Source organism: Xenopus tropicalis, chromosome 9 (assembly GCF_000004195.4).
Source record: "Xenopus tropicalis strain Nigerian chromosome 9, UCB_Xtro_10.0, whole genome shotgun sequence".
Lineage (NCBI taxonomy): Eukaryota > Metazoa > Chordata > Amphibia > Anura > Pipidae > Xenopus > Xenopus tropicalis.
The window spans coordinates 41,578,117-41,589,963 of record NC_030685.2 but is presented as its reverse complement, the minus strand read 5'-3'; the positions used below and the strand labels follow the sequence as shown (position 1 = coordinate 41,589,963).

Sequence of the window (11,847 nt, the reverse complement as noted above, 5' to 3'; positions counted from 1 at the left end):
TGCCCCTTTATAGGTCCCTGGTAAGGCCTCACCTTGAGTATGCAGTGCAGTTTTGGGCTCCAGTCCTTAAGAAGGATATTAATGAGCTGGAGAGAGTGCAGAGACGTGCAACTAAACTGGTTAAGGGGATGGAAGATTTAAACTATGAGGTGAGACTGTCGAGGTTGGGGTTGTTTTCTCTGGAAAAGAGGCGCTTGCGAGGGGACATGATTACTCTGTACAAGTACATTAGAGGGGATTATAGGCAGTTGGGGGATGTTCTTTTTTCCCATAAAAACAATCAGCGCACCAGAGGTCACCCCTTTAGATTAGAGGAAAGGAGCTTCCATTTAAGCAGCGTAGGTGGTTTTTCACGGTGAGGGCAGTGAGGTTATGGAATGCCCTTCCTAGTGATGTGGTAATGGCAGATTCTGTTAATGCCTTTAAGAGGGGCCTGGATGAGTTCTTGATCAATCAGAATATCCAAGGCTATTGTGATACTAATATCTACAGTTAGTACTAGTGGTTGTATATATAGTGTATGTATGTGAGTGTATAGATTGGTAGGTGTGGGTTAGGTGTGCTGGGTTTACTTGGATGGGTTGAACTTGATGGACACTGGTCTTTTTTCAACCCTATGTAACTATGTAACTATGTAACAGCCAGGTAGGCCTCCACATCATCCGCTGGCGTCATCTTTTGCAGAGACCTTTGCACAGCTTTGCGGATATTTATTGGTGCTTGCACCAGGGCGGTACTACCCTGTAACCTCTCCGCCAGTGCTTGGATGCACTGCTGTAAATGCAAGTTCACTTGCTGCTGTTGTTCTAAAGTAACTTTACTGGCTTCTGCTTGTGCATTTATTTGTGCAACCAACAACTGATTAGTTTGTTGCTGAGCAGCATTACTCTGCTGCTGGACCCTTAACGCTTCCTGGTGATTTGTATTAGCTTGCTGCTGATTAGCATTGTTCTGCTGCTGGGTTTGCAGCATCACCTTTAATACTTCCTCCATTTTAGTTTTGGAGAGGGAAAAAAAAACTTCACCTTTAAGAGCGTCTGTCTCTTTAAATTTTTGTCTTCACTATTTCCAAGAAAATAGCCTTTGCCCGCATTCTCCACCATATGTAAGCGAGATCAGACATACAGACAGTCCTTTAGGTGAATACAGTCCATTTTATTGTGTACAATGACTGACTCTGGTATCCAGCAGAAGCATAAGTAAAACAAAAGTAAACAAAACCCTTGCCACACTTGGGCTCCAACTAATACACAGGGTGCTTCCCTCTCTATTACCGGTCCCCTACTGGGATTACCGGCTAAACCAAAAACACAACTCCCCAGAGTCACAGTACCTTGTGAGAGTCCTTCTCTTTGGGAGAAAATGCTCCAAGCTGCTTTAGGCAGGCACAGACCCTCACACAGCAAGTTCAGTTCACAGTCTCAGCTCCAGCCCCCCACTCTCTCTGACTGCAGGCCTATCTAGCCTGCTAATTATTCCCCAGGTGTGATTCCTTTGGGGAATTAACCCACTCAGCACCACTATACATGAGGGAGTAGGAGATGAACCTAGGGGAAATATATCTCCCTTCCACCTGTTTACCTGTTACCGGTTCACAGGTGTTACAGCCAAATTCATCACTAAATATCTAGCTTTAACTTCTCTACAACCAGAAAACAACATACATAGTGGAAAAAATAATTAGCTCTCCTTCCATCCTAACCAAGCTACAATCACTGTTTTACAATGATTTCATAATTTAGATCTTTTTCCAGAACAATGTGCTGGAGTTTTCTCTATTTTACATGACCACAATCCATACGACTGGTATTGCTTTAAAAATACAAAAGATGAAATAAAAATTAATTTCCCTATGGTATTACACTTCATCTAAGCTGAAAAAAATATTCCCCAATACATCAAACATATGTCGGTGCTGCTTTACAGAGAAAGGTACCTTTAAAGGAGAAGAAAAGTCATTTTGGCATTTTAATGCCACTAGATTCACTATATTCTGCAGAATGCATTACCAAATAACTAGTTATAAAAAAAAAATCTCTTAGACGCAGCTTAATAAACTTTTTTCTTGAGAGCATGTATCTGATGGAACACTTGAGGGCCCAAGAAAGGATAATTTTCTGTTTTGTTTTTGTCACACGGTTTTCTGATATAAATATTTTAGATTCTCAGATAGCAGGCATACACCAAAATCACAAGCTAAGTCATTTAATAATGAAAAGGTTTTAGAGATAAACTTGAAAAAAATATATTAAAAATGACAAAAACAGAAACCACCTGAAAAAAAAAAAAAAAAAAAAAAATATATATATATATATAGAGTTAGTTTTTTCCAGCTACCTGCAGGTTGAACACTGGAAGCAATCATCTGATGAGCCCCTCTGTGTAATTGTATGTGTTGCTGAAAAGTTCCTGTGTCCTTTTATGACTTTACCTGCACCAAGACAAGTGGCTTTTTGAATTAAGGAACTGCTCTTATAATTAATAAATATATTTATTAACTTTTTATATTAATATTCATAAATGACAAGAGAGGGCGATACAGTAATAATGAACGTAGCTAAGACAAAACCATAAAGCTGGCACCTGCAATGCTACATTAGTTTATGGTAGATGTCTTGACATAAAGAGAATATTAATTTCACACCATATTTTAAACTAAGCATGTCACTGAGAATACAATTAATGATTTTAGTTTTAAGATTAGAATATCGCTGTAAGTGTTATGAATCCTTTAGCTTTCGTTCTTTTTTAGCTCTCGCTGCCATAAAAGAGAAGAATATTGTTGGGGCAAGAGTTCTTAAATATACTGCCAGAGTGGGCACCAAGCCAGCCACCAATAGCTCCTTCCTTCTCTCGCCCACAGCGCGCAGAACAGTCTGTGCAACCTCTTCTGGTGTTCTTCCTTCTGCTGTGTTGTTATCCATAACTAGATTAAGGAAAGTATTTATATCAATTTAGCTCACACCACTGTTTTTTATGGTGTTATTCCATAACACCCCATATGTAATTTCAGGAGTGCAAAAGATAAAACATAGAAATAAAAGAGAAAAATCTATAATCCATTTTAGTTTATTTTTTTATCAGTTCTAAGTCTTTTTCATGGTTACTTCATTCATTCATTCATTCATTCATTACAACCATGAAATACACACAGTACAGCACAACTAGGCAACCTGTCCCGTCCCATCTCATTACTTGGATGGATAAAGGAGAGTTGAAAGTTCTTTAGTCTTTTAATAAGAAAGAATATCTAAGAAACTGTACAGCTCTTATATAACTATACTTGGCAAAAATGATTTTTGTGCCTCAAGAATTAATTCACTGGTGTCTTCATTGCATGGAAAGCGAATAGATTCAGTCACGTTAAGGGCTATGGACACAAGGAGTCTATCACCCTAGTATATTTCCATTAAAAGTACCAGTGATCGCCTCCCACTGCTTCCAGTGTACTGCCCAGCATTACAGGTGTAACACTATTTTGACTTAAATTAGGCAAATCCAGGCTAGTAGCATAGTGTAGAGCATGTGTTACATGCGACCCTTAATTCTTAGGCATGGGCCTCCGCTAAGTGGGAGATTTACTATGGAGCTGAGGGTGTAGTTGAGATACAACTTGCTGAGGTTGTGTGGTGCAGATAGTATAAATGGACGCCAGAGGATTCTTATGGTGAACTATAATACAGATAACGAGATCAGGGTATTCATATACTCACAAGCAGTTGATATAGAATGTCACAGTGGTTGGTAGCAGTTGTGACCCGTAGAGACAGTGCAGCACACAGTGGAGATAGTTAGAGTAATAGTCAGGAATCCCAAGATGGATGCCCTTTACTTGACCGGATCCCTACAGCCAATGGTGGTTCAGGGGTTAATACTAGCCTGAATCCTATGTCTTAACTGTGGTCCCTACAGCAAGGCATACAGAGCCTGGGGCAGGCTAAACCCTTAATGTCTCCTATGTTGGAGCTACAGCTGCTCGTTCTTGCTAGACCTGACTAGGCTCACTCTCCTAGAGGGTGCTATAAAATATTCTGCTGTATCCTCGTTCACGGCGCCCTGTCCCCGACTTTCACTAGAGGTAGAAGGTCCTCTAGGGTACAAATGGCTTCTGGGGCCTACAGTCTGCTCCCAGGCTCAGATGGAGCTCTGCTTGGGACACAGCATGCAGCCAAAAGAGGAAGCCACTCCTCCTTGCTAGGCACTATATCAGTCTGCAAGTGAGTGGTCAACCTGCACTAAACCTATAAGGGATAGTGTTAGAACTGTAACTCATGTACAGGGGCTATTACCCAATAACAATAGAGGTGTGAAGAGGTAGGGGATAAAGCCATAGGGAGCTTAACCCTATGGGTCCCTACACAGGCTTAGTAGTTTTTGGGCCAAAAATGCTTTGGTGAGCTTCTAAGCCAGTTACAGTAGCCAGGCAGAAAAGATCCCTGTGTGACAATAGATGTAATGTGATTGTGTCCTGTTGGATTTGAATGGTAAAGTACTGGCAGCTTGATGACAGAAGCGTAACTGCTCAGTGTTAATAATATAAATATAATCATGAACGGACTGAATTCTCCAATATTTGTAGGTATATATGTATCTACAATATATACAGGTTGGTATGTTCTGAATGTAGTTCTGTATGTTTTAATTATACAACGATGATAAAAAGTGCCTCTTTTTCACACACACACACACACATATGTATATGTGTATATATATATATATATTTTTTTTTTAATATTTAACAGTTTATACCTACCACCATAATTGGAACCATCACCGGTGACTGCATTCAATGACAGATTTGTTTTTATATACCCCGGGTTTACCACTGTGACATCAATTTCATATGGTGACATCTCTGCCCTTAGACAGTCGAAAAAGGCCTGTGTTGCATGTTTTGATGCCGAATCTGTAATAAATCCATTAATATTGTGAAGGCGGCTTCTTGGAACCGTACAGACCCAGCTATATATTGCAAATACATCTGACAACAGTGAAATTAAACTTCACTTGAAAATTCAGGGGCACCTCTTACAAAAGCATGTTGCAGGGCTGCAATGGTTGCATTTAAAGGAAAACTATACCCCCAAACAATGTAGGTCTCTATAAAAATATACTGCATAAACAAGCTCATATGTAAAACCCTGCTGCATCTAAATAAAACATTTTCATAAAAATATACCTTTTTCTTTTAATAAGTTTTTATTGACAACAGACAGACAGTTATGCCAAACATTTGCCAAATACATTTCCCATCGGCTTAGATTGATTTTATAGAACTGCAATACATTTTACATGGGGGGTATATTTATCACTCTGGTTATAAGACATGTGATGCAGGGTTAGTCCAGTCCTGCCTCAATCCACGGGGTCCAAATCAGGTCAAATTTAGCCTGCGTTCCTCTCGCTTCTGAGGTAAAAAATATACCTTTTTAGAAGTATGTGCCATTGGGTACTCCTAAATAGAAAACTGCCATTTAATAATTAAGGACTGCCTCCTGGGATCATAGGATTCACAGTGCACACAAACAAGCCAAGGCATACATACATGCTAGGCCCCATCAGCCAATGAATGGGCAGTATTTTGCCTTTTGCTCCGACACTACTTCCTGTTACAGTTAGAGCTGAATTATTTCCCATCAGGTGATCTCTAAGGGAGCACATAGCCCATCACTAAATGGTGACTCAACGGAAAGGATGTAAAAGGAATATTTACCGATATATATTCCAGTTTGGTGACATTTTTTAATAGGTCACTTAATATAATATAAACATCTGTTGGTTAGTATTCATTCTGGGGGTATAGTTTTCCTTTAAATTAAATTGCAATTAGTACAGCCCTTCTACCAAGATTTTCTAGACCTATCCCTACATTTTAATGTGATTTGGTAATCCCAAAATACTTTACAGATTTTTAAGTCTAGCATAACACTTTGCATTGTTTATAAAGTGCAACACTTGTGAAAATATGATCCACTGTCTTCTGAAATCAGATCTCTGTGCCATGCATTGTAATGATAGGGCAAAAGGCAGAATATTTATACTGGAGGAGAAAATGCACTGTGTAATTATGGTCTAAAGGGCAGCAGAGATCTCCTCTATGCTTTTCATTTAAACCCACTTCTGTTCATTACATCTTTTATTTTTTCTAATACCATTGCTTCTTGTTTAATTCTAGCTTTACCTCGCTCCTTTGACTTTCTCCAATCTTTCTTTATTGTGAACCCACTTTGGCTGGGTGGTGATGGGGAGACAGCAGAGGTGTTGCAGGCAAATTACTAGGTTAAAAGGCAAAGTGCCTTCTTACTCGCTGTGCACATATTGCTTCTTCTGCAAACACATACAGCTTCTTCTGCAAACACACAGAGCATTTAGGCTAAGGGCACACAGGATGTACGGTCTGTTTCTCCCCACCTAAATTTTGTATGCAGGTGGAGAGAACCAGTTCCATTCCTACATGGTCCTGTGTGCAGCTTCACTGACAGGTACCTGCCTGAGTGCAGCTACACAGAGCAGAGATTTGGCCTGAAAATGCACACACAAAATGAAGGCAGATTTTTAGGCTTCATGTGTTTCATAGAATAAAGACCAGCAGCACAAAAAGGATTAAACAAAAGCTAAACTTGTTGTTTGTGAGATTACCAATGATTTAATGTGCAGTTGCTCTACTTAGGTAAGCTACATTCAGCTATACTGATGAACAAAAAAAAAACACAAGAACAACCCTTTAGTGTAAGTTGGGCCACCTGGTTTAATCTAGCAGTTCAGCTACTTCTTAGTGCTCTCAATATGGGAACTTGAATTTTTAACCAAACTAGTTATGTACTTACAGGCTGATCTGAAAGGGATACTTATTTTGCCTTGAACACTGCTGATCACAACAATGTGCCCACGTCTGTTCTTGATCATTGATGGAATGAGAGCTTTAAAATAATAAAAAAAATATTTAAAAGTGTAATATTTTGTCCTAATAACTCATATTAATGCTTGCATGTCTTAGATCTTAAATTGTATGGTGGTTATTGTTGATTCTGTAGAATCTGCCTGGTTTATGTTTGATCTATGTCATGCTGTGTGTTGTCTGGGTACATGCAGCATGGCTAGATCAAAATACACTGGCAGACAAGGGGTTAAACAGGTTGCACATACTTATGCAAAGGCTCATTTCATGGCTGTCAATCTCACAACTTTAATTCAGACATCTCCTTGAATAAATATGAATACCCAATTACAAAGCACTACAGTAAAAGAAAGTAAATAAAGGCTGTATCCCATCAAAGGCCAAGTCTGAGGGAATCCTGACAGATACCTGTAACTACTATTAACTGACTGAAAGTTAATTAATTGGTGCCTTTTAAAAATGGCACAGGAAATTTTAAACTGTAGTCCAAGATTACAATTTGTTTAACCCACCTTTAGCATACATATTTTTTAACAATTTTGCAATAATGGTGGAATAAGACAGGATTTTTCTGTTTCTTTTATTTTTTTAACAAAAACCTTCCATTTTACAGAGGTGTGTAGACTTTTTATATCCACTGTAGAAAGCCACAATGTCTGTCTATGAGACTAACAAATGTAAATGTCATAACCCAAACAACATAACAATTGTAATAAATTGAATTTTACTAATATTTTGAACCTGTCCAACAAAATACAAAAGGGATAATGACAAGAGGAAAAAAACTGGTTAGAATTTCTTCCTATTACAGGTATGGGACCTATTATCCAGAAAACTCGGGACCTGGGGTTTTCTCGATAAAGGATCTTTCTGTAAATTTTGATCTCTATACCTAAAAGAAAAATGAAAGCCATTTTGGCATCTTACTGCCAATAGATTAGCCACATTAGTGCCACCTAGAACGCTATATTTATTCTGCAGAAAGCTTTACCATACCTGAGTCAAGAGCCCTAGAAGCTCCCTCTGTTTATTTAAGATAGCAGCTGCCATTCTAGCTGGGTCTTCCTAGCTTCCTGCTGCAGCTCTAGCCTTTGGTAGCTCAGATTACACATTGCTAAGGGATTGGGGAGTGAGTTCTTATGAATTCTTATGGGAGGGGGGAGCAGGAGATGGAAGAGAGGAAAGAGCCCCACAGACTCTGGCCCTGGGAATGAAGGATTTTTCTGAGAGAGGAAGTCTCTCAGATACCTGAAGCACATGTTTACAAAAAAGGAGACAGGAAATCCTGTGTTTCTTTAGTGCAGCTTTTCCATGAGTGCTTATGACTGTATTTACATAGACCTTTCTGATAAAGCTTACTTAGTTTTTACCTTTCCTTCTCCTTTAAATCTTCTAAAAACTCAATTAAACACTAATTAAACCCAACAGGATTGTTTTGCCTTCAATAAGGATTCATTATATCTTAGTTGGCATCAAGTACAAGTTACTGTTTAATTATTACAAAGAAAAGAACTCATTTTTAGAAAAATAGAATTATTTGCCTATAATGGAGTCTATGGGAGATGGCTTTTCTGTAATTTGTGGATAATGGGTTTCCAGATAATCGATACCATACCTGTATTTAGGAAGGCTGGGAGTCACATAAAATACTTCAAAGGAACACACTTAGTATGCAGGCCTCCAACTACACAACTCCTTTACCTTTCGTTAAAGCAACTGGTCCAAAGTAGTTGGTGTCCATCACCATTCTATCCACGCTGACCTTTGTGTCAAGAATTGTGCCACGATAACTTATACCAGCATTGTTAATGAGAATGTCCACCCTCCCTGTAAGGTGCAGGATCTCATTTGCTGCACTGTTTACAGCCTCCACATCAGATAGGTCAAATATCACCATGTGTGGCTTATGCAACTGCAAAACAAGTTGATTAAAGCAAGATATATTTATAATGATTTTTTATCCCTGGTTCCAATATTTAGATGCTGTTTTAAAACAGTAATGACAGACAGGACATTTTGTCGCCAGTGCTTAAAAATATTAAATATTCAACACAACCTCCCATACACCTTATGAAAGAAACAGCTATTGCTAGAGTATAGAAGAGTAAATAAAAAATATGTAGGGGTTATTTATGACAGCACCTGACAGAAGTATAAAAGCACCAAGTAGTGCAAGAGAGATTGTGCAGAGAGCACTTCTGGCTGATTGTGCCAGGTAAAAAAAAAAATCAGGGCAGTTTTTACTGCCTGTGTAAGTACAGGGCCCCAGTGCGCCCTGCATCTGTTGTCAATCCCTAACTTGTGCATCTAAAAGCCTATGTGTCCCCACTCTGAGAAAATGCAAGAACAGTGAAAGGCAGGGTTCAAAGTGCAAAAAAAGGGCTTATTGTGCCCTTTTTCTTTTTTATTTTGCAATCTCCCTTTCACTTTGTAAAAAAAACCTCCCTTGTAAGTACATTAAAGCTGAACGAAAGGTATAAAAACTGCAGCCTGTTCCAAGCTGAAGCCTTAAAGGACAATGAAAGGTTATTATAAATTAAAAGTAAGTCTAAAGGCATTCTTTTTAAGTACCGTATTTTCCAGCGTATAAGACGACCCCCGACTTTGGCACCGAGTCGTCTTATACGCCGGAAAATACGGCTTGTATGATAACACTTCTTTCTCTTTCTGATCCCAAAGGGGAAGCCCATTTATCCATTTGACACTAACGGCCCGTCTCCAAGCTACGACGGGCTGCAGATCCATCATCAGGCCAAAAACCCAGGCAGAGGCAGGAAAGAAAGCGCGGGAGTTCTCCGAGGGTACCCTCAAATCAGAAAGCCTGAAGGACTGGCGGCACGGAGATACCCGGAGCTGCAGAAGAAAGTGTATCCCCGCGTCTCCAGTAGCGCGTCTCCCGTTGCTGTGGCAACAAAAATGCATTCGTGCAGGCCGCACCAGGAAGACCAGGAAGCAAGGTGCAAGTACCCGGCGTATAAGACGCCGGCAGAGGGGGGGGGTGGGGGGAATGAAACATGTGCAGTATGAAGCAAGGAGGGAAAGGAAGGGAGAATACCTTTTTAGAGATGGCTGCCTGTTCTAGAAAATGTGAAGTAAGTGTGACTGAGTAAATATTTGATTAGGTGAGCCAAAAGTGTGGCATTTTTAATAAACAATAGGAGGACTATTGGGCAGTATGCTTTTTAAATTCTGACTTGCATTCTCCTTTGAAGGCCCTTTATTGCACCTTGAGTTGCCCCATCAGTACAGTAGGGGTTGCCAGAAAGGATCCTCCGACTTCTTAGCTGAAGGGTTTGAGCTGGTAAATCAAGATTATTGCAAGGTCCTACCTCTAGAAAGTATGTGCGCTCACATCGGTTGTTAGACCATGCTCCCCTATATGATGATTTTAAATGTGATTTCAGCAACAAGTTTCAAAACAGTTGGAACGGGCAACAAAAGACTGGAAAAGTCGTGCAATGTTAAAAAATGAGCAGGGTCTGCTTGAGATATGGAGACATTTACAACAATATGAGCAACAATATTCCTGCTTCCCCCAGTCACTTGTCATTTGTATAGAATTCTCCTTCAAAGGCAGAATTACCCTCTATATAATACGGTTTGCTTTTTATCTGCAGTTAAACCATGCCCCACTTGAGGTCACCCTAGATTTAGAAACCAGAGCATTGGCTTGTCCTTTAAAGACCACCTTGGTCTTTCTGGAGAAGTTTCTAACTCTAGGGTGACCTCAAGTGGGGCATGGTTTAACTGCAGATAAAAAGCAAACCGTATTATATAGAGGGTAATTCTGTCTTTGAAGGAGAATTCTATACAAATGACAAGTGACTGGGGGAAGCAGGAATATTGTTGCTTACATTGTTGTAAATGTCTCCATATCTCAAGCAGACCCTGCTCATTTTCTCAAGCAGACCCTGCTCATGGATGGAACCTCTCACAGAAGTGCATGTATGAATACTTTTAGGAGAATTCATGTTTCAGAAGACATGAATTCTCCTAAAAGTATTCATACATGCACTTCTGTGAGAGGTTCCATCCATTTGTTTGTGATCAGTTAGCTTAAATGTGTTTACCGTATATACTCGAGTATAAGCCGAGTTTTTAAGCACTGAAAATGTGCTGAAAAAGTAACCCTCGGCTTATACTCGAGTATATGGACTGACCCTCCCTGCCTCCCTCCGTGCGTCCATGCATACCTGGCGACTCTGGCTCAGTCTTTAGATCGATCTGCCGTTGTACATACATTTTGCCTCTCAGGGTAACCAACATGTTAACGCTTCGAGCGCACCTGGCGACTCTGGCTCAGTCTTTTGATCGATCTGCATTTGTACTTACATTTTGCCTCTCAGGGTAACCAGAATGCTTTGTGTAATGTCAGCGCTTCGAGCGCACTCACGCGCACTGCCCCTGCTAAGTTGTGCATACATTTTGCCAGTGTAATGTCGCTCACACACACCCCCCTCCAGGGACAGACGTTGTACTCGCGTACTGACGTCTGGCCACGAGTGAGCTCGAATCGCTGACATTACACAGGCAAAATGTATGCACAACTGCAGATCGATCTGAAGACTGAGCCAGAGTCGCCAGGTGCGCTCGAAGCGCTAACATGTTGGTTACCCTGAGAGGCAAAATGTAAGTACAACTGCCCTGAGTACAACTGCAGATCGATCTAAAGACTGAGCCAGAGTCGCCAGGTATGCTCGAAGCGCTAACATTACACATGTTGGTTACCCTGCACCTATTCAGGTCCATTGTGTCTGCAGGTTGAACACAAATCAATTCTAGTAAACATGACTTTACCTAGGCTTAGCAGGGATGATGTGGCCCACTCTGAGGTAACAAAGCCATATAAATAAGGGGTAAAGCCCTTGGATCAACATGAGAGCACAATGAATAGGGCACAGGGAACTTGTTGTTTAATTAGGAAATCCACAGTTATCTCTTGCACAAAG

General features: G+C 40.2%; 1 protein-coding gene across 4 annotated transcripts in view; it reads right to left on the bottom strand.

Annotated features, from left to right (window-relative positions):
* Window positions 1-2,472: 2,472 nt before the first annotated feature.
* Window positions 2,473-11,847, bottom strand: part of dhrs7b (dehydrogenase/reductase (SDR family) member 7B) — a 97,189-nt gene continuing 87,814 nt past the window's right edge. For all 4 annotated transcript variants that reach the window (XM_012970536.3, XM_012970535.3, NM_001078778.1 and 1 more), the window contains 4 exons: window positions 8,600-8,810; window positions 6,828-6,920; window positions 4,754-4,906; window positions 2,473-2,926 (listed from right to left, as the gene is read on the bottom strand). In XM_012970536.3, coding sequence (XP_012825990.1) covers window positions 2,721-2,926; window positions 4,754-4,906; window positions 6,828-6,920; window positions 8,600-8,810 — 663 coding nt within the window. In that variant the 3' untranslated portion in view covers window positions 2,473-2,720. The remainder of the gene's footprint in view (window positions 2,927-4,753; window positions 4,907-6,827; window positions 6,921-8,599; window positions 8,811-11,847) is intronic.